Source organism: Colletes gigas, unplaced genomic scaffold (assembly GCF_013123115.1).
Source record: "Colletes gigas isolate AHSC1104 unplaced genomic scaffold, ASM1312311v1 Colletes_gigas_Sc00008, whole genome shotgun sequence".
Lineage (NCBI taxonomy): Eukaryota > Metazoa > Arthropoda > Insecta > Hymenoptera > Colletidae > Colletes > Colletes gigas.
Genome location: NW_025106637.1, coordinates 8,511,246 through 8,532,737, shown reverse-complemented (window position 1 = coordinate 8,532,737; position 21,492 = coordinate 8,511,246). Strand labels below are relative to the sequence as shown.

Sequence of the window (21,492 nt, the reverse complement as noted above, 5' to 3'; positions counted from 1 at the left end):
ACGGTGGGCACGAGGAACAGCGCGAAAGCCGAGAAAAGTCGGGACACTGGCCTGCCATTGGGTAGACCGACGACCCGGTGCGGCTCTCCCAACGCGGCGACGCACTGCGCCGACGTCGCGACGACGACGACGTCGTCGCCTAGGCGACCACGACCTCTCGCTCTCCGCGGTCTCCTCTTCCTCCTCTCGCGGAGGGTGGATCGATCAATCGAAGCGAGCGCAGCGCTGCGCGAGATATCGAGATGCTCGCGGGGAGGAACAAAGAAACGCTTCCTCTTCTCTTCTCGTTCCTTCCCTTTGTCCTCGCCGGAGGAGTGCTTTTCCATGGACGATGTTAATTAACGCGAACAAATACGTCGCGATTTTCCACTACAGAGTCGGGAAAATTTTATTCGCGATCAACGAATACAATTTTTAGACTCGTTCCAAAACTAAATTCGTTCGCCTGCGTGTCAGGTTAAAACGTTCATTTATAGATTCTAATTTACGGATGTCTTTGCGAACAAATTCTTTCGAAGAGAAATAAAAATATCAAAACTGTACCTTGTAATAAAGTTATCAAATAAAATTGTATATTACCAGACATTAACTTTCATTGGTAGAGCGTGCTTCACTCGTTGCGAAACTGACGATAATCGATCGTCTGTCGTCGATTAATAATCGCGTAATCGTTCTCCATACATCAAGCGAAAAGGTTATAGGAACGAAATGGTGAAAAACGCGATCAAAGTCTACGCCAGATTAATGCCTGAAAAGAACCGGAGAGATGCGATGGTACATAGACGCTCGTTTTTTGATACACATAGGCGTTTAACAACTATTTTGCATCGTTTATGTTTGCGCGAAGGATTACAAAGTGTATCACCGTCCCAAAGAAAACGTCGAGGAGGATGTCCTGCTTGTTCTGGCCCCGACGCAAAAGTCGAAGGACTATCCAGACAATCGTGCCGAATCCTGGAATTTCTCGTGAATTTCTACCTTTCGAGTATTTGTTTTTTTGGAAAACTATATTTTCTCGTTATGATTTACGAAACTTTTAGCTTCTTTCGAATCTTCGAGGAGCCCGCGACGCAGGGGGACGTGTTCGACAACGTGGCACGACCGGTAGTGGAAAGGTAAAAGGAACCGTATCGTTCGTTAATTAATACGAAACATTGCTACTCCCTGATCGTTCATTTGCAGCTCTTCTTCGTTTTCTTAAAGCGCCCTGGACGGCTACAACGGCACCATCTTCGCCTACGGCCAGGTAAACCCGGATACGAAATCAAGTCATAAACACTCCTCGCTCTCAAATAGATTGCAATTCCCTAAAAAGGAAACAAAATCAATTAGTCGCTCGAGGATACGGAGAAGCTAACCCGACCGCTGACATAACGGAGTCCTATAACTAGACAACTTGGAAAAAATCTCTGCACTGTGAGAACTCTGGTCCAGTCTTTTCTCCCATCCTACTCCATTTTCGATCCCACGCCATCGTTTACTTTCCGCACATGCCAGAAAGGAAAGAGTCAGAATCGGGATTAAAAAGAATTAATTGGCAATCGAGGCTCGAAATAGTCCTACAAGGATCTTTTCCAAGTTGTCGAACTATAGTTGCAGACAAAATCTAAATCGAAATTTTATAGAAAGCTAAACTTCCACAAAGCTTCGACAAAAGCAATTCTCGAAGAGCACTGAAACCGTGAATTCCGCAGACAGCCAGCGGAAAGACGTACTCGATAATCGGGAACCAGAGGAACCACGAAGACCGTGGCATCGTACCGAGAAGCCTGCAGTACCTGTTCGACGTTATTCAAAAGGTTGGATTTTCTAGCCGCGGTACAGAGATCCAGAGAGACGCGAAGAACTGTATACGGCCTTAAATCTTCACGCAGCGACCGGAAAACGTGTACTCCGTCGAGGTGGCTTTTATGGAGATTTACAACGAGAACGGCTACGACCTGCTGGATCGAAGGCAACGAGAGTTCGCGGTTACGAGATTGGAAGATTTACCGTAAGTCCGCGTGACGTAAATGGCGGCCCCCTCGAGCGCCGCGGACGCGGATACTCGCGTATTTCGTAAAAAAAAAAAACCAGTAACCCCCTCCCCCGTTTAAGGGAAACTCCTGTTTGGGTTAGATCGAGCCGACCGATCAGCCGTGATTCCGATCGGTTTCAAATATGGAGCAACAGCGTGCGCAAGGTGCAACACCGTCACCTTTATTCCTTCCTCGTTTCTCGCCGCATTCCTTCTGTCGCGGCGAGCCGACAAAACGATCCTATCGAAAACACTCGCTATTAATCGAGTCGTTTGATATACGGCTGATTATCCGTACTAATAGGGAGACAAATCCGCACCGATAGCCATCGATTTAAGGGGCTATTTTAGCCTAGAACCTTCAAAATGTCCGTCTTTATTTATTTTATTTTCTAAAAGCACATTTTTCCCAAATGACAAGACAAAAGAGCTTGATAAACCAGCTTCCTTCGCTTAGTTAGGAGACACTTAGTTTAATTACATTACCTAAGACTCGTCAATCGATTCGAGAAATACCGCAACAGTCACCGCGTTCGAACGCGAATATTTTTCTAAGCGGACGGTAAATTAATCAACAGTTTCCCGGTAACTGTTGACACCGGAAGTCCGATCAATCAGCGACTCACTAGCAATATATGCTTTACGTAATGCACAAACTTTCCGATCGCGCTTGTTACATGCGAGTCCCAAGCGATCGACGTGGCTTTTCCTCTATCGTTCGTCGCTTAGTTCCTCCTATCGAATAAAAAAAAAATCTTTGAACGATCTCTCCGCGCGTTTCAGACGGGTCACCATTCAGGAAGACGAGAACGGCAAGCTGCATTTGAAGAATCTGACCTTCCACAACGTCGGAAGCTTGGAGGATGCGTTCGAACTGTTACTAATGGGCGATCACTATCGGTAAAATAATCTGCTCGTCGTTGCGTAATTATCACTTGAAAATGAAAATTTGTTAAATTTTCACAGAGTTACCACGGAAACTCCGATGAACCCGCATTCCTCGAGATCTCACTGCATCTTTACTATAGTGGTCTCCAAGAAAGAATTCGGCGCTGATCACTACACGCGGGCGAAGGTGCACCTGGTGGACCTAGCAGGGTTCGTACACAGAGAAGATATACGAGTAGACCTTACACTTTATGGACTTTCATGGCCCAATCTGACTACCATACCGACCTGAGGTGCCTAATTTTTTCGACGAAAAAAAATTTTTTCAAATCGATTTGGAAAAATTATTTTCACTTGCGGGGATTAATTACAATAATTTTTGGTCAATATACATACCCTCGAAATCCTACACAGTTTCGAGAAAAAAATTCATTACTGAAAATATAATGTGTGGTCAGAAATGTTTCCCCGAATTTTCATATGTACATGCATTGGATGTAAGGTCTACTGGTACACCTAGTCTGTGGTTCATATTTCGCTCGCCATGTATCGACTGAAGGTACAAGTGCGACGAACTTCTGAAAGGGTTACTCCTAGTGTAATTAAAAGTACCTCCACGTTTACAACTGGGTACACTGAAACGTCAGAAAATAAATATCGTAAGATGAACTAGTTTGAGAAAGCGTAATCGCTAAATCTGACCCTTGAAAAGCACGCTCCTAACTAATGATAACCGGCCATGGAGATCGCCATAGAGCAAGATCTCGATCAGGCGTCGCGTCTCGACGTTCTGCTCGGTGTTTAGAAAATAAAATTGACAAACGTACGCCAGCATCCCGCATCGATTCAACAGACGAACATTACATCACACGTCGACCCACTTTCGTTCGTGGAAATATTTCCCCCGCGTTCTCCTTCGCGTCTTCCATTCTCTAACAAATTTTCTAACGGTACGCGATTTTTCAACGAGTAATTTCTATAGGTCCGAACGGGTCTACAAGAGCTCGATAAGCGGCACCACTCTGACCGAGGCGAAGTACATTAACCTGAGCCTACATTACCTGGAGCAAGTCATAGTGTGTCTGGGTCAGGAGAGCGTGGGTCACATTCCTTACAGGTGCTGAAATGACTGGTCATCGCGTTCGATTTATTCACGCGATCTTTTACTACGACTGTCTAGTCCCGAACAGGGACTAAAAAATTCTAGAATTTTTATTTCTACGAAGTCCACAGCATTCGTACTCGAACGAATCCGCGTTTTCTACGCATTTTTGCATCGAATTAACAGGCCTAAAAGAATGTCGTTGTTTAGTCATTAGAAAGCGGAACACGGTAATTGACAAAAATGTCTAATCTTTATTCGACCGTGGTACTTTCGTTTCCCATCTTTTTATCGATAGTTTTACGCTCTGTTCGCGTTCGCGTTTACAGGAATTCTTGCTTGACGTCGATCTTGAGGGACAGCTTGGGAGGGAACTGCATGACCACCATGCTAGCCACAGTAAGCGTCGTGTGCGCCAACTTGGAGGTACGAGACATAAGTTTCCGTGCTAGGAGTTGCAAAATGATTTCAATTCTATGCGTTTCACGGTCTTTAGGAGACAGTTTCCACCTGCAAATTTGCGCAGAGGGTCGCTCTGATAAGAAATGACGTGAAGCTGGTTGTGGAGACGAGCATGCAAAGCGAAAACGCCTTGCTGAGATTAGAAAATGAGAGACTCAGGCAGGAAATTAGGGCTATGGCAGGACAGATGGTAATTTTGTTCAGTGTCCAAGATACCAAACTCATGAATACCATTTATTTATTTGATCATGCACGCACAGAATTCTCAGGAACTTACAGCAGATGATAAACGAACTCTGGACTCTCGAATCAGAGCTTTCTTAGAATCGGACGCAAAGATTTGCTGGGATTATAATCCTAAGAGAGTGGAGTACTGCTTTGAGAGCTTCAAAAGGACTTTCGAGTTGAGCAGGGACCCAAAGAGTTGCTTGAAGAAACTGGAATATTATAAAGACATGGTCGTTCAGAGGGACAAGGAAATTTGTATCCTACCTGTTACGTTTTATCCTTCTTTTTATTCACATGGTGGCTTCCTGAATTATAAATAGCATTGTTAATCGATCTGCTGAAAAAGGAAAAAGAAAAGAGGCAACACGGTAGAAAACAAGGTTGCTGTAACAAATTTAATATATGTTTTCTTTTATTATTTTTACTTAACTTAATTTCTGTGTTGTTTGATTTTTTAGCAGGATCAGTTGTAAATGTGGAAAATAGCTTAACACCAAACGTGCAGACCAATGAAAGTGGGGAACCATGTAATATCAAGTAGTTTAATAAAAATCCGTCGAAACAATTTCACCATAAATAGTAACAGAATTAATTTTAGCAGCCCTGCTGTCGATCGAAGCGATGGAAAATCGAAATCAATTGGATGCAAGTGTTTCAATGATCAATGAAAATATTATGGAAGATAACACGGTACCCACTGTTGCCAATATACTCGATGAAACAAAAATTTCTACGTTAAATCGCGTTCGTCCGAAAAAATCTAAGCGAAAATCTAAACATTCGAAAACTATGGTTCAAAATCACGTCGAGCATAATCAAAATAAAAGCAACTGCGATGAAATCGATACAAATAATTCTTTTCAACAGTTCTCAACAAATAGATCGTCGGAGTTATTACCTTACAACGTTGTCAATTTAAATTTATGTGATTTGATAGAGAATAAAGTGACCGAAAAAGAAGAAAATCAGCAATCCTTTAGGAAACCTGAAGGAAAGCAATCGAAATGTGGGGAAATTCAAACCTCGACGAAGAAGAATAGAATTAGACAGAAAATTCAGACCAATGTCAAAATTAATGCAGAAAATGACAACAATCTGAGCATTAGAACGAAAATTCCTATCGAAGAAACCGATGACACATTTTACCAACGATTTCTAAGCTTCAATGTGCCTGACAACCCGACAAGATCGTCGAGCAAAGAATTATTTAGAAATGAGAGATTTAAGACAGACTTTGAGGTACAGGATCATGGTTCTTCGATTAATAATTCTTCTAGATTGAATTTAGAGTCCAAAAATTTCGATACGAGGGAACAACAAAATGATAAAATGTACAACGACATACGTGATAATTCGAGTTTTCGAGAACTAGAGAGCAATAGGATTAAAAAGATTGGAAGAAGGACGAGTGTTGATGGCTTAGAGTGTTCAGAAAAATCTTGTATTATTAGTGGAGGAATAGATGTCATGAAAGAGGGCTCGGATCGAAAGAATTACGATAGGAAAAACGAACATTTTGAGAAATCGCTGCCTTTGACAGGTGATCCAGAAATCGACGAAGAAATTATTGCCTTTTACAAGGCGAAACGGTCAGGCGGTATTTATTAATATATCTATAACATTATTAACGAAAACAATAATAGTTACATGCAACGAAACAGTGTTAATTCTCAAAGTAGCTTTAAGAATTCATAAATTAATTACTTCTAAGCAAAAATAAAACATTAATCGCGTGAAATTCTGCTTTCAATTTCTCCTGAGCACGTTATCGGTTCCATGTCTAATTTCTCACCGTACATGTTCGCTTCCAAGATCGTTAATCGAACACCATGGATCACAGCGAGACAGTGTCGCTTCGCCAAATTAGGATACTTCCTAATTCTAAAACTGATTAATTTATCAACATTTATTCTTATACTGTCCCTATACACGAAGCCTTGGATCCCTAAATTAAAAAAAGAAGACATTTCGTTAAATCGTAACGCGCTCGACACTTTTAAAATACTAAAATTATTTCTATACCTTTGTACTCGTAAATACGTAGATTCTTTCTGTTCTCAACGAATACCAACAAAGTCTCGATCGATCCTTCGAAATTCAAAATCGTGAACGACGATGGTCTGTGAGCTCCTATGGTTTGCAGAATCTTTTTCGTGGAATCGTTGTTGCAAATCTATCGAAGCGTACCGGAGGAAATTAGCATTTTCGCAGAAGAAGAACCGATGGGAAAGCAGAAGAAAAAGATGAATATAATTGAAATTATTGTTAAAAAAACTCACGAATGCACGATCCTTGCTAACTTCCTCGTTGTAATACAAAGACATCTGCTTCTCGAACACCCCTGCCTTAAAGTTCAGAGTCTGAACGTTTCCAAAACGTGTTTGAATGCTTGTATCGTTTAAAGTATCCACGTCATAATCGTGAATTTCCCGCCTGCTGTTAAACAGCGTCTGATAATTGTGTAAACTAACTTGCTCCTCTGTCAGAGACTGTTTCCCGTCTTCATCCTTGATCAACGACAGAAAATCGTCCTGGTGCATCTTTCTGCTATTTAACTTCTGACCTAGACTAGCAACGTGCTGGGAAAAAAATAAAAAAAACCGTCAACGAAAACACGAAACAACTTTTACGTTCGACTAGAATGCAAAAGCACACCGTTAACTCGTCGTTTTCGAGTTTCCACAAATTCTCGGAGCTTCTGCCGCAAGACTTCGTCCCGGAAGTGAGAAAATATAAAGCTCCATCGTGGTTATACGTGCTCCAGCGATCGACTACTCCGAAATTAGGCACGTCCGCGACTAACTCGAATTTCGTTCCAGCAATTAAATACATCTGCATCTGGCAGGTGTGGAAGCTTATCAACAGGTAGTCTAAATCGTTCAGCTCGAAATAGTGAAGACTAACGATCCTGCTATCGAACTCGATTATCTCTCTCAGATAGTCGAACGAACTGAACTGGTAAATCTGCTTCTCCGCGTAATGTTTCAACCGACTCAGATCTTCGCATGCACCATTCAAGTTCCCCTGTAGGAATTGTAAATTAATCTTACCATAACCGAAATTAAGAACGTACGATTGCAACGAACAGTGATCGCACGTTTCTTTCCGAAATTACAGCATCCATCTCCAAGTGTCTCTGGTCCAAAGTTTCGGTTAATTGAGTGACATTGATGCCATTCAGAATATCGCTGCCAGACGCCCCGTTTTTGAATTGGACGTTACCAATCACGGTCCATTTTCCAGAGACGATCTGCTGGAAGCCATTGTTAGTCGAAACAGCTACAGCTTGCCATCGATTTGGATCTATGCCGTTAAAGTAGCCCAACACTCGGAGACCCTGATTCATAGTAACTGGCTTTTCGAATACTAGATTGCCTGAAAATGTGGACGTCCCATGTGGCAAACGATCAAATAAACACTTCGACTCGAAAAGTCTTACCGGTGAATTTGCTCTTGGAATTCAATGGAATCATTCTCGTTGGATCGATGCCATTGAGGAGACGCGCGTTGAAATTACGACGCGCGTGAACGTGCCCGTGGAAATTGATGTGTCCCGTTATGTTCTGGTTCCCAATTACCTGGAAAAGACAAAAGTGCCGTTTCCTGGTACCACCGAGTTTCACCAAATGCCACGAGTATTCGTTCGAATCAACCGTACCATGAAAGTCTTCTCTTGAATTTCCTTCAAGCTTTCGTCGTTAATTTTTCCCATAATTTCGATGCTCTCCACGGTGACGTTGCGACATTTAAGAACCTCCACGGGTATAGTTTGATCGGTGTGTAATGGTATCAGCAACCTAGTGTCTAGATCATTAAACTTCGACACCTCGATGTCAGAGTTAAAAGTCACGTTGGAGAACGTAATTGTTTCTACAAACGTGCAGAAAGTTTCTGTAATGCTTCAACACTTTTGACAGAATTACATTGAAACATACTGGGACAAAACGTTGACCTATGGACTATCGTAAATTTGAGAAAAGAAGTCTTGCAACGATTTCCCTGGGGTCATTTTAAAGGCTATACCCTCTACTTTCACATTCCTGAATTTAATTTCCTCCTAGATATTTTTTCCATTAAGCAACGAGCGAGAAAGTGAAGACAATAGTTCAAAGGTTGACGATATTAGAATATTTTAGAAATTAACGAACCCGATTTCCCAACGTCGATTACATTACCTTTGATGTAAGTAGGCCTGTTCAAGTACAAAACGTTTAATTTCAAATCATCTACGTCGACTCCCATGATAGATCTCGCGGCAAAGTCCGTTTTAACCGTAAGCTCCTTCTCGATCGTTATACCATCTTTGAAAACGATTTTTGATTCGACGGAGAGAGGCTTGTCGACGAAGATGGCCTTTTCCTTAAACTTTTTCAGATCTATGTCGTTCAATTTATCCTGCACGAAGAACGGACCGTCGAAGGTGACTCGATTGTCGAATACTTTCGTCCCGGAAATAGTGAGATTGTCTTCGTCCTTTGAAACCGTGGTCTCCAAGAAGCTGTCAAAGTCTATTCCCTGGATTGTTCCGTTCATAACGAGGTTGTCGATGGATACATTTTTGGAGAAACGAACGTTCCCTTGAAATTCGAAGGAATTGTTCCCGAGAGATTTAAATCTGTCCATTAAATCTCGAAATGGAACGTTGCCGATTTTCCCGGTTGCATTGAACTTCTTAAGAACGGTCACGGACCCTTGAAATCGTTATTTATAACACAAGTAAATTTAAAATGTCCACTCAACACGGCTATGATATTCCTTAAAAATGTAATAATTATATACCGTTTACAACGACAGGACCAGTGAGTACCTGGTCCTCGAAAGGATCGAAGATACTGTCAACGAGATGTCCGTTTAACGAGATTGTCTTTAAATCATGACAATAAACAGAATCGAATATCTTGTGTCCAGAAATTTTGATGTCTCTGTCGGATTTTAATATCGTGTCGGATAGATATTCCGAAAAATTATAACCATTCGTAGATCCAAGAATGGTCAACTTCTCGATGGAAACTGATTGTTTGAAGATCATCGTTCCGATTTGATTCGCATCGTACAGGTCTTTCAGGGCTTGTCCGTTGATGGACTTCGCGTCGATCTTTCCTGTTACTCGAAGAGACTCTAAAGTCGCGTTTCCGCTAGACAAGTCTGCCAGCAAAGCGTTTAGGCGATCCATCAACCGACCGATTTCATCCAAAGACATTCCATTGATAAACTTCACATCCAACAGATGTGTTTCCAAATTCTCGACGGTGTATTCCTGTATAATACTTAGAGATTTCAAGCGATTTATGTAATTCTCTGAGGAAACATTGTTTAGGATCCTAGGCGCGATCTCTTCAGCCTCTAATGTTTCCGTCGTCAAGTTCTCGAGACGAATATTCTGAAACGTTTCGTTCAATTTCCGAGCAAATTCCTCTTGCGAAGCCTTACCATTCAGACTATCAAAAGACAAATCGTCCACTATAATCGGATACTTGAACACTATTCTATCCAAGCAGTTGCTGGACGAGTTTGCGTTTTCTTTGAAGAAAGCTTCCAGCTTCTTCGCGGCGCCGAACGTTACGTTCCCGAATGTGACGTTCGATAATATTTTTGTTAAATCTGAAAAACGACGCGAGAATGGCAAACGTTCGTCAAACATTGATTTAGATAATTAAATCGTTACTTGGCAGGTCCTGATCGGTGGTCAAAGTGAGAAACTCGTCGATAAAATGTCCATTGACTTCGCCAGATTCGATTGTCACATTGGATTTTATTCCAACGTTGCCCAGAAATGTTTTGGTTCCTGTGATCCTAACGTTTTCGTCGGTTTTTAATAACAAGTCCTCCAAATTCAACGGCTGTTTGTCTACGATTAATTTCTCGAATCTAATTCTTCCCAAAACGTTCAAGTTCGAGAAGATGGTGTCCGTCGATACTTCAGAAGTTTCGTTCAACAATTCAATCTCGTTCGTGTCTAACCCGACGATCTCGCCGTCTAACTGTAATGATCAATAATTTTCATGAAACGAGAATTCATTTTTCATCGTTTCATGAAATCTGTTGGAAATTATAAAAGCGTACCTGCATGGAACCATCGACTTCCAAATTCTCGAAGGTGATTTCCTCGCTCAGAACGTTATCCTTGTGCAGGAGTATAAAATCGTCAACATCTATGCCATTTATGGTACTCACGACGTTCAAATTATCGACTGTTAGACTATCAAACGATTTCAAACCTGTTACGTTCGCGGGATCTTCGCCAGAGCGTAAAATGTAATCGTCGGGGTATTGGAGATCGTTTAGGATCTCTAAATATACGTCATCCGCGATCAGAGTCTGAAATTATTCGATTTAAATATCAAAACGGATTGTCCTTGTTTAATTCACTGCTAGGAAACAATTTATTTGCATTACCCCTTCAATGACGGTGTTTCCAGGTATAAATGCAGGTTTGTTTTTCCATACAATCTCCCCCATCAATGTTTTCCATTCGACGGAATTGATCGTCTCAAAGGAAAGATGTTCCTCGATGTACGCTCGATTTATCCTCGAGAAATTCACCCCGCGATAGTCTTCGATCGAATTTCCAAAGCGAATATCCTTCACCGGGACACCGTTCAGCGCATGGATGGTCAGATTTTCACCTTCGATCGATAGAAACGTCTTCTTGCCCGGGATTGGATCATTTTTACGAGAGCCACTCAGAACGTCGACGTCGTTGATAGATTGCACGACTAAATCTTCGATGTTCAAGTTACCAACGATGTTTATGTTCCCAAATACTTCAACGTCGGAGTCGAAATGCAAATTCGTCGAGTTGGAGTCTACGGCTTTGATTAAATTCGCGTCGATTTCATCGATTTTCTTTTTTATATCTTTTAAAGTTTGCGCGTAGGTGTTCACGTCGAAGCTCAGTTCTTCTCTGGTCAGATTGATGGATCCAATCGTGACAGAACGGTAGATAACATTATCGGTTATAGTCGCGTTTGTTACGTTTGCTTCGCTGACGTTCCAAAATCCTGTGATCACAGGATTCTTTAAATAACTTTTATCGACTCGCATTTCCGTTTCGTTAATAATTCTCTCTTGATGGTTCAACGTATCCTAGAATTATAATAACATTAGAATCGTTTAGTATTTTTTTAGACAAAGAACCTACATTTAGCAAACTCTGCAAGCTCAAGAATCTCTCCATGGTATGCTGACTCTGGTGTCTCAAGTTCTTCAAATCGATATGAAACCGTACGAACCGATTGCCCAGGACGAACCCAAATTTTGGAACGACAGTGACCATCGACAGATCGAATTGATCCAGGATACTATTAGGTAATTCTATTCTTTTGAAGCTGGTCCCCTGCCAACCTAAAGCGATCACGGTGAAATTTCGAAACTGAATCAATAATAACGATTCGTCCCTGTACGTATCCAAGCTCACGTCTTTGATCCAAGAAATCTCCGAGACATCTGCGACAAGATCGAAGCAAATACAATGGATAAAGCCAAAATTCGAACTCGTAACTGAATCTTACCGAAGTTAGACTCGGACTCCGTGTTGTATTGGAATTCACCCTCGAAAAAGTGAAACAGACCGGCTTCTGGTCCGGATATCGCCAAGAACTGGATATATCCGCTCTCGAAGCAAACGAAATTCTTCAGATCTTGCGACTTTATCGTCTGAAAGACGCCACCCATCGCAGTGTCCCTGTATTCGTATAGGAAGACGTCGCTGACACCTTGAAGAGCGAGAACGATGCCTTCGTAAATCGTGCACACTTCGATGTCGAACACTCTTGGCGTTGGAATCCTTTGAGAAAGCCTAAATCGGTACGAGAATTATCAAATTTTTCTGTAAAGCCTAGTAGAAAGTTTCTGGAAATAGATAATTACCAGAAGTAGAAGGCATTCGTGGAAAAATCAATACTGAAACCATACACGTCGATGTACGAATATTGCTTCCCGAAACGCATTTCGTTCTCGTCCAGCAATAGCAATTTGTTTCGATTTCCGTGCTGAACGATCTCGATGTCCTTGACGTACTTTTGCACCGGACTCGACCAAAAGAATTGGAATGATTTTCCATCGAGAAGCCTGTACCATTGCAACAGGGTTCCATTTTTCGATTCCACGCACAAAACGGCCACCACGTTAATTTCTGGATTGCCTGTCGATCGAAAGCTGTTCAGGCTGATCACTTTGAACGTCAAAATGGCACCTTGTACATCCAAGATGACGGGGTCGTCGCTCGGGACGTTGTTCGAATCGAGTTTGTGGAACGAAAGTCTTGATTTTTCGGTTCTGGTCAAGTAACCGGTGCCGTTTACCTCCAAGAATTGCCAATTCGTGCCCGTTTCTGGGAGATTCGCGTATTCGTGGACAGAAATGTTGGTCACAACGAGCTCTGAAAGTGGAAATTTATTAATATCTGTGTCCCCGTACGTTTGGAAATTTACTTCGACCGACAATAATTACCTTCTCTGTTTCCTGCGCCTGTGTTGAATTCATAGTCCAGCCAAATTGGCAAAACGTCCTCCGAATCGCGTGAGATTCTTAACGATTTCGTATCGGAGACTTCGCCTAATTTCTCTGCAGCTTCTTCGAGATTCCAAGGCTTTGAAACGCTCGCGCAAACGAAAAAGAACAAGAATATCGAGGAGCTACGAATCGACGAAGACATTTCGGCATCGCGACGAGACTGTGTCTATGGCATTCGCTCGTAGCGTGCAAAATATTTTGGTACAAACATTGAACAGTGGTTCTCAAACTGTGCATGATCGTTTGGATTTTCGCGAGCAGTTTAAAGCAACTCTATTTTGCGGGTAAATATGTTTCGACGAGTTTAGTTTGGTCATTCCGCGGACTTTCTTTTCCGACTGATTTATCAATCGATAGATTTCTTCGCCTCTTACGTACGTGTTAATTGCATACTTTCACACGTATGTAGGTCAGATAATGTTAATTGCCCGTTTCCTCTACAGAAAACGTTTTATTCGTTCAACATATTATACAAAACAATTACAAACAACAAGTATAAATAACTGTGTGATATAAATTATTACGAGTCCCGTGCGACGCGATATTCGACCTGGATCAAATGAGATTAAATATCCATAAGCAATGGAGATATTAAAATAAAATCGAATGCAACGTTCGAATACCTCTAATAATTTTAATAAATTACAGTGTCAGGATTGGCGACAACTAAACGTAAGTATAATTCTAACGAGTCCTCATTATCGTCATAAGAAGTTAGTACTCCCATTGTCAGCTCCCAGACTTAGCAAATACTGTAAGACAGGCATGTCAAACTAAATTTCGCGAACCGATTAACCTTTCTAAGGTACAGTGACCGACAAGAATCTACTCCGGTCGCCGACTTTAGGCTGGAACCTCAAGTTGATCTTATCCTTGTTATCCTCGCCTACTTCGAGGAACGAGTTCCAGTCCACCAGGAAGTAGAGACCGCTCTTCCTTCTCGGAGGCAACTCGACGTCGGGTTCGCGAGTCGTTCCCCCGAAAGACTCCTCCAACGCTATCAAGTTCGAGGCAGCCGTCGAGGAAGCCTCGGTCGTGGACGTCTTCGAGGCGGAATCCGACTGATCTGAATCGTCTCTCGCCGAATCTGTCGTCGTTTCCGCCGATTCTGTCGACAAGTTCCACCACGAATCCCATTTTGAATCTATTTCGAACCTTCCCAAGGCGGGTCGGATGAGAATTATTTCGAGCAATCCAGCTCTCCAGCGATTGGAAAAGATTAGTTACAAAAGAGATCAGATTCGATGCGAGCAAAGGTGAACGGACACACTCGTCCGTTCGGATATCGAATGACGATTCGAGTTACGTAACGTAGCGTATAAAAATGGATATTATACAATGGAACAGGGATACACCGATAGCCAACGAGTAACAGTTTCACTAATGTAAACATAATGCGTTAATGACTTTCTCCGAAGCGTTAGTTACAGGTAGAAACTCTGAGAAGAGCCATGAATAGCGCGTGCTTCTCACGATTAGCGACAGATACAAACAAGGAAGTAGAAAGTAACGGTGCACGGTATCGATATCGATCTAAGCTTTTCATTAATCCATTCCCGACAATCCTTTTCAGGGGAAAACCGAACTTTTCTTTTCGCGCGAAAGTGGGATTCCAAGAGAAACTGGAGGAAAACTTGGAAGAAGAGTTAATATCAGAGGTAGAGCCGCACCTTGGAATTAGATTAGACCCACAGTTTGTTGGCGAAAGTAATTAGATCAGCCAGATTTGCGTCTGATTCTGTTATACGCGTTCGTTAGTAAGTTTCGAAGTAACGTTAGTCCTCGAACGATACTTCGTAGCAAGAGTTCCGAGCCGCCCAAAACGAAAATGAAAAATGTCTTAATACCGGTGGCAGCCATCGAGGAAAAGGTGGTTTGTTCCTCGTCGGTGGGGGCGGTGGTCGTTTCCGTTTCCGGTTCCTGTTGCCTCTTTATCTCGTTCCTGACGTCGTCATTGTAAGTCCTGAGAATTTCCTCGAGCTTCAGAGGATCTGGACCGTCCTTCAACACTTTCGCGGACTCCAGCAAGTCCTTGGCTACCTTCCTAACATTCTGAATATCAGCCTTGCCCTCCTGGACCAGCCTGACCGTGTCCAGGAGCTCGTTGATCTTGCCCCTCTGCTCCTCGTCGTTCACGTTCACCTCGTGTGGCTTGAACACGTGGAACTTGGACGTCTCCGTAGATTCCATATCCTCCTCGATCTTTGGCGTGGTGGACGTCGTTTTACGAGTGCTAGAAACAAGCCCCATGTTCTCCAGAATACCTCTCATACTGCTGGGCACTGCTTCGATCAACGATGGAGCCTCCGTCGTCGACCTCATCGATTTCTGCTTCCTGTTGTCGCTGATCCCTAGCCCGAACTTGGCCAGGAATTCCTTCATGTCTTTGTCCTTGACGCTCGACGTGGGCAGAGGCTTGAAGTTCGTGTAGGAGTTCAAATTGATGGTCGTCCTCTGCGTGGTCGTGGTGGATCGTTCGAGGTTCGACGCCTGGAGGCCAAACCTCTGGAACAGCAGCTGCACTTCCGGCGCCAGATTGTCCACGCCTTTCCTGATCTCCGATCCCGGGCTCTCGAAGGTGTTCTGCTTGAGGATCGAAGCGGAATCCGCTCCGACCGCGGTCAGACCCGAAACCGTAGCTCGAACCACGCTGTTTGTGTCGGGGATTTGAAATTTGCTCTCCTGGATAGCTTTGTTCTTCTTGTAGACGTCCTCCACGTTACTGTTGTTGTCCGGTTTCAGGCCGATCGAAGCTAACAGATCCATGACTTCTTGCCTCATGGGCGTCGAGGCGGTGGTGGTCGCGGCCGTGCGGAATCCTCCGGAGTTTATCGAGTAAGTCGAGCTGTACTTGACTTTCGATGACGTCGCCGTAGACATGGGCGTCACGTACAAAGAGGTCGGTCGTACGGTGCTCATGATCAAAGGTTCCGCGATCTTCGAGTCTTTATCGGGTGTCTCTGGCCTCTCCGACGAGGGCATGGACGCGCGATCCTCCGATTCCGCGTTAACGGTCGGCAGAAACGGCACCTTGTCGAACTTGGTGGCCATGGTCGGCTTGAAAGCGGTGCTCGGAGGCGCATTGTAACGCCACTGATTGGACGACAGCACGTTCTGACTGGTCTTCGGCCTCCCCAAGTCGATAGCGATCTCTCCGGACGTGGTTTTCGTTGTAGGCAGCTCGGTGACGCTGGTGCTGTAAACGATCTCCAATTCCGACTGCTTGTTCCCGTTATTCCTGTAAACTGGATACCTGGTCGTGGTCGTTTCATCGATCGCGTACGAGTTCCTCTGCAGGTTCTCCAGGTTGAAGGTAAACCTGACCGGCGCGGATTCCAGTTTCAGCGTCTCCTTTAAAGGCGCCTTCGTGCGCACCTCCGAGTACGTCTCCCGGTGATTTTTATACTTGTTCTTCATCGTGGTGGTGGATTGAGGGTCTCTCGTCTTGTAGGACACGCTGGTGGATATCAGATTCTCGACAGGCGAAGGCACGGAGGCGTCCCTCTCGGATTTATCGTCCTCAGGCTTTGCGTCTGGGATCATTTGAGTCATCGGTGGCTTCGTGTATAGATCCTTCAAGCTTCCGGGTGATTCTTCCGCGTTGTAGGGGAGAACGACCATCAGGGCTCTCTGGTACAATTTTCTAGCTTTCTCTATCTTCTCTTTGTCCATGAACGACATCAAATCCTGCGCTGTGATGTTTTGTAGAATTTTGACTATTTCTGGACGCGTCAGCCGGGGGAGGCTGGCGTCCTCGCGGAGCTGTCGCTCGACTTCTTCGATCGTACGGTTGATCGAGCTCTCGATCTCGAATCTCGACGGAAGATCATTGTCCTGGCAGTGACCTAGGCTGAGGACCAGCAGCAAGAAGAAAACCGCGAGCTGCACAGATAATTGCGTCAATTGAGTCCCTGACAATTCTAGTCGGAGACTCGATTTGCTGGTTAATTCTACACCGAAGTCTTCCGATTCTATTGTTTAACCCTCCCTATTTATCATTAAAATTACCACAAAGGAATTGCAACACGTAACAAGTCTGAAATACTTTGCAGCCCAAAGGCAACTTCGTATGTTTATTTCCAACTAGGACTGTCCTACATTTGCAAAAGTTTACGTAATTCGTTCTTCACCTATCGCCTTTCGATAAAAAATGAAATCGCTGCTAGAACATCGCTCTCTCGTCCTATCGTATTCGATCTTTCGCAATTTTTCCCCTCCCTCGAGAGGAAAAAGCGTTTCGCAAAAAAAGACGCTTCTGCGAAGTATCGATCGATTTAGGACAGAACGAAGCGCGATTTTTACGTAAGACGGACAGCTTAATGCGCGTGGCACACATTTATCGCTCGAAACATCTAGAAATGCTCGCAATCAACTCTTGGTCTCTTTCATATTCATGAAGCAGCTCTCGCGAAATATCCTTGACTGAAATTACCGATCGAGAAAGCCCAGAGCTAATTTTTATTTACTCAATGTTCCTGTTTTTCTCGTATATCGTTAAACTGTGTCGTGGAGCCGGAGGCAATGCCCTTTCGTGGATTCCGTATTTAGTGATCAGAAATGAATACGCTGATTTTAGGGATAGTGATTTAGAGACCATTCCCCTCTGGCCTAAAATTTTTTAAACGATTATATCACTGTTTTCTGGAACCTCGTATCGCTCAAACTAACGCCTAATAGAATTGCTAACCCGTACATGCATTTTTATGACCGGAAATATGGATTTCTCTCATACCGTGAACACGGTTTAGAAACAGAGACGGCTTTACGCGAAACTGCACGGCATTTGGGTTACCCTTGTTACGAGCTCTTCAAAAAGAAAGTAAAAAAGGAAAATGTTTCGAATTATATGTGAGCGTAGCTTTCTACACAAATTGACGAAGTGGGGGCATAATATACATATTTTTATTGTCTAAGGTATATACAGAGTTGTATTTTATTTTTTAATGTGAGTTAGGAGCCTGTAGAATCGGTGTAACGTCAACTCTAGCGCCGCCCCTCTCCAGGGACCAATCTTTACAGCTTGTTGCAGTAGCTGCCGCGAAATACACCGCTGTTCGAATTCAATTCTGAATCGACAAGTTAATTTTCGATGATGATAGCGTTCTCGTTGAAAACTGTTTAATACAAACGGATAATATACAATCGCGTGATGCGATAACTGTAAGATTTCCTGTCTGGTCCGTTTCACCGGCGCGAAATAATTATTGAAGGAAATTACTGCAATCGAGACAGCATTTTGTAACGAGCGTTCTACCGTACTCTTTATCTACGTGACCCCCATTTGCCTCGACCATCCATCGAAAGCCTCGATGTAATAACCGATTCTGTAACGCATATCTCGAAAGTCGACGCAACGTTTCTATTTTTTATACTTGTCCCTGTTGCCCGTCGCTTTCGGGCCAATTCCAGCCGACTTTCTAGACAATTTAGCTAAAATTTTATGCCTCTCCTTTGCTGAAACGTCTACTATTTTACGGCTGACTAAAAACGAGATTGGACGAAGTGACACGAAAGCGATTCTCTGACTCGTTCTCGTCGATGATGTTTTATTAGGTGAAAACAGGAACGAAGTTTCGTCTTTAAACATGAACGCGAATGATTCGCAATAACGATCCTGGAAATCGAAAGTCACTTTCGTCTTCGACGATCCTTCTCACGCGTTACCCAGTGATTCTAACAAGTTTCAAATGTATTCAGTTATTCAACAAAACAATACCCAGAATGTTCCCTGGCCGTTCGAAGCTACGATTGCCCAAACAATGTGTCGATCATTGGGACGTTTACCCTATCACCGTAAATTGTAATTTCCTTTCAACGACAAAGAAATACACAAATGTCGTCGACCTGGTGCGATTAAAAAACACTTGTCGAGCCTCAAACGACTCATTTTCTTTCGGTGTCCACGAAGACAAGCAACTCACAACTGGTTATTCACCAGGGACAAGAAGCGACTTTCTTATTTCGACGCGAACGAATTCACTGATTTCTGTCACACGACACCCAACGATCCACGCGCGAGTTCAATTCGCGAGTTTAATATCGTCGATATCGTTCGGTGGGTTTGTCGAACGTCCGGTTCGAGGAGGAACGAAAGAAATAGATTCGGTAACGGTGACACGTCCGAGCCACCGGGAAACTTACCATTACGGCAACCGATCGTCTGCGAACACAGTTGACTACTGACTGAACGACGAAGGCCTACTTTCGAACTCTCTCTCTATCTTACCCGCTTATTTCGCCTCGGCTGTCCTCGTGCACGCTGCTCGGTTCATCTGTTCACCCCCACGGGCTCGAGACACTCGGAGGAACGCGTCGTCCCTACTCCCCTTGCTTTTCGGCACCGTATCCAGCATCCGATGATGCCAGCGCGCTTTCATCCGTGCCGCCAATACGAAATGGAAAGGCCATTTTTCAAGTTCAAGGAGAAAGAAAGTCCGTGACGTGGAAACCGGTCCCCCCTGCTCGCGATCGAGCACCGTTTCTAATCGATTTTCGCGCCCATTGTTATGGATTCTTAAGGAACCTTTCACATCGCGGGGTTTATGATACGGACGTGACTTCTCCGCTATTTTTTAGGACTAGGCCTTCGAGATATGTTACTTGGCAAATTACATTACGGGCATTAAGGAAACTCCAAACTCCACACAGGACTTGGAATCCTTGGAGCTCTTCCTTGTCTCAATTTGACGTATCGTAAACCCGCGGGAGCGCATGACTGTAGACTACTGGGATCTTGGGGGCTTTGGCTTTCCCCAAATGTTTATAAAAAAGGCAACGTTCTCGCTCACTCTTGCATGGTGTACCTGGACACTGGACAGCAGGGTGGGCGGGAATGTTGGAAAAAGCGGGAAATGCCCTGCCAAGGTGACGACTTTGAGGATTGGCTTGACCAATCCTCCCAGGGTTAGCGCTGCGCGTTTTTCGTCACCTTGGTAGGAGAAGCCGAGCTTAGATCAAGGGTAGCACTAAGTTTTCGGTTTAGATTCGTTTGATCGAGCCTTACAACCTCGAGTCGACTCTACGCAAGGGTAGAAATACTCTTGTGCAACTAACAGGAAGAGCAACGGGCTCTCAATCAGAAGCAACGGGCTTCACTTATCAGTATTTTCCCAAACACTAGTTTGGGTGGTCCTTCGGGCATAAGAGAAGGGAACACAGTAAGGAGCTGTGTGATACGGTCCGCGCAGTACATAACACGTGGGCATAGTGCTTCGGGGCCGAAACACCCATTATTGCTCCCCTCCGAGGAAAATCATTTGGAATAGTTCGTTTCTTTCAACACTAGATGGCGCTCATTTTCCGACCTTGTGGCCAACGTCCGTAGCTTTGGCGCTGCACACGATGCCGTTGTTCTTCTTTAAAACAGTCGAGTCAATCATCTAAAAAACAATTGAGTACTGCCTTCCGTTATTAGCTCTCGACCCGCGCACACGTGTTTGTAGACAAAGTTCGCTGTTATTGTTAATTGTTGATTGTTACTGTTAATTCTTGTTGAAAATAAATATTGTGAAAACCACATCCGCTGTAAGAGCTATAACCTCAAACTCCCTGGTGCTAAAACGCCCAAGTTTGTCGTGGAATAGTTCAAATCGTCCACGCTAGATGGATTTCTCCATCTGTGGGGACTTATGATCTCGTCCGCACAAGAGTATAGGGGAGCAGTTTCCCGTCAAGTGCGAATCCGCCGTAAGGCTGCGCGCGCAGCGCAGCAGGGCGAAAGCGCGTCCTCCCAAAAATGCAAGGACGCTCAAACCACTGCTTGGTAAGAACTTCGCGAAGAAGCACCTCAAAAAGATAAAGAGTAAAATTCCTGTTGCTAGACAAAGACTTGTACGCCTAACGTTAATAAAGAATACTCGTTATTGTTGTTGTTGTTACATACACGTGTTCAGTTATTTCGAATATTAATATCCGTGGTCGTAGGGGTGGGCCTACGAACGCACGCGCATAATACGTGGAAACGAACCACGTGCATCAAGTAAGCATAAACCCACAAGGTCGGAAAATGAGTGCCATCTAGCGTTGAGAATAACGAACTATTCGTTAAATTATACTAAATTAGGTAGAGTAGTGCCCAATTAAGTGCTCGCGCTCGGAATAGGGGGCAAAGTAAACGGACAATTACGTGGGCTTAAATGCAGTCACTAATGTGGACACTACTGCAGTTATTATAATAGTAAGAAGCTTTAGATCCTGTTTATTAATTAAATTAACGTACATAGAGTCTCAAATTTATGTGTATTATGCTTGAAACCGTGTATTTGCTCAAAGAAACGTCAAA

General features: G+C 43.7%; 3 protein-coding genes across 3 annotated transcripts; 1 reads left to right on the top strand and 2 right to left on the bottom strand.

Moving 5' to 3' along the window:
* The first annotated feature begins 708 nt into the window (after positions 1-708).
* LOC122397009 (kinesin-like protein KIF6) lies at positions 709-6,305 on the top strand. The gene is made up of 15 exons (XM_043395810.1): positions 709-774; positions 848-966; positions 1,041-1,115; positions 1,204-1,246; positions 1,695-1,799; positions 1,875-1,993; positions 2,801-2,917; positions 2,984-3,115; positions 3,888-4,022; positions 4,337-4,433; positions 4,504-4,659; positions 4,730-4,952; positions 5,018-5,083; positions 5,156-5,224; positions 5,296-6,305. Exons 1-15 carry the CDS (start codon positions 709-711, stop codon positions 6,303-6,305), a joined length of 2,532 nt encoding a protein of 843 aa, XP_043251745.1.
* Positions 6,306-6,421: 116 nt separating this feature from the next.
* LOC122396814 lies at positions 6,422-13,353 on the bottom strand. Its single transcript, XM_043395515.1, has 17 exons — positions 13,149-13,353; positions 12,567-13,077; positions 12,209-12,495; positions 11,839-12,143; positions 11,388-11,783; positions 11,094-11,345; positions 10,761-11,015; positions 10,363-10,678; positions 9,477-10,298; positions 8,873-9,388; positions 8,356-8,567; positions 8,137-8,275; positions 7,795-8,072; positions 7,353-7,721; positions 6,977-7,276; positions 6,720-6,870; positions 6,422-6,642 (listed from the first exon to the last, which is right to left on the bottom strand). The coding sequence occupies exons 1-17, from the start codon at positions 13,351-13,353 to the stop codon at positions 6,422-6,424; spliced, it is 5,535 nt and encodes a 1,844-aa protein (XP_043251450.1).
* A 658-nt stretch (positions 13,354-14,011) lies between these two features.
* LOC122397008 lies at positions 14,012-20,590 on the bottom strand. The gene is made up of 3 exons (XM_043395809.1): positions 20,516-20,590; positions 15,072-17,093; positions 14,012-14,329 (listed from the first exon to the last, which is right to left on the bottom strand). The coding sequence occupies exons 1-3, from the start codon at positions 20,588-20,590 to the stop codon at positions 14,012-14,014; spliced, it is 2,415 nt and encodes an 804-aa protein (XP_043251744.1).
* Positions 20,591-21,492: the final 902 nt, after the last annotated feature.

Bases quoted from the DNA above. Each gene is read 5' to 3' on its own strand.
- LOC122396814 (XM_043395515.1), bottom strand. From the start codon at position 13,353: ATGTCTTCGTCGATTCGTAGCTCCTCGATATTCTTGTTCTTTTTCGTT. The intron at 12,144-12,208 runs GTAAGATTCAGT...ATCTTGTCGCAG, and splicing joins GGAGTCCGAGTCTAACTTCG to ATGTCTCGGAGATTTCTTGG. The intron at 11,016-11,093 runs GTAATGCAAATA...GAATAATTTCAG, and splicing joins GAAACACCGTCATTGAAGGG to ACTCTGATCGCGGATGACGT.
- LOC122397009 (XM_043395810.1), top strand. From the start codon at position 709: ATGGTGAAAAACGCGATCAAAGTCTACGCCAGATTAATGCCTGAAAAG. The intron at 1,800-1,874 runs GTTGGATTTTCT...ATCTTCACGCAG, and splicing joins TGTTCGACGTTATTCAAAAG to CGACCGGAAAACGTGTACTC. The intron at 3,116-3,887 runs GTTCGTACACAG...TAATTTCTATAG, and splicing joins CACCTGGTGGACCTAGCAGG to GTCCGAACGGGTCTACAAGA.
- LOC122397008 (XM_043395809.1), bottom strand. From the start codon at position 20,590: ATGATTGACTCGACTGTTTTAAAGAAGAACAACGGCATCGTGTGCAGC. The intron at 17,094-20,515 runs GTCGGAAAATGA...TTATCTGTGCAG, and splicing joins CTACGGACGTTGGCCACAAG to CTCGCGGTTTTCTTCTTGCT. The intron at 14,330-15,071 runs ATGGCTGCCACC...TCGTGGTGGAAC, and splicing joins AACAAACCACCTTTTCCTCG to TTGTCGACAGAATCGGCGGA.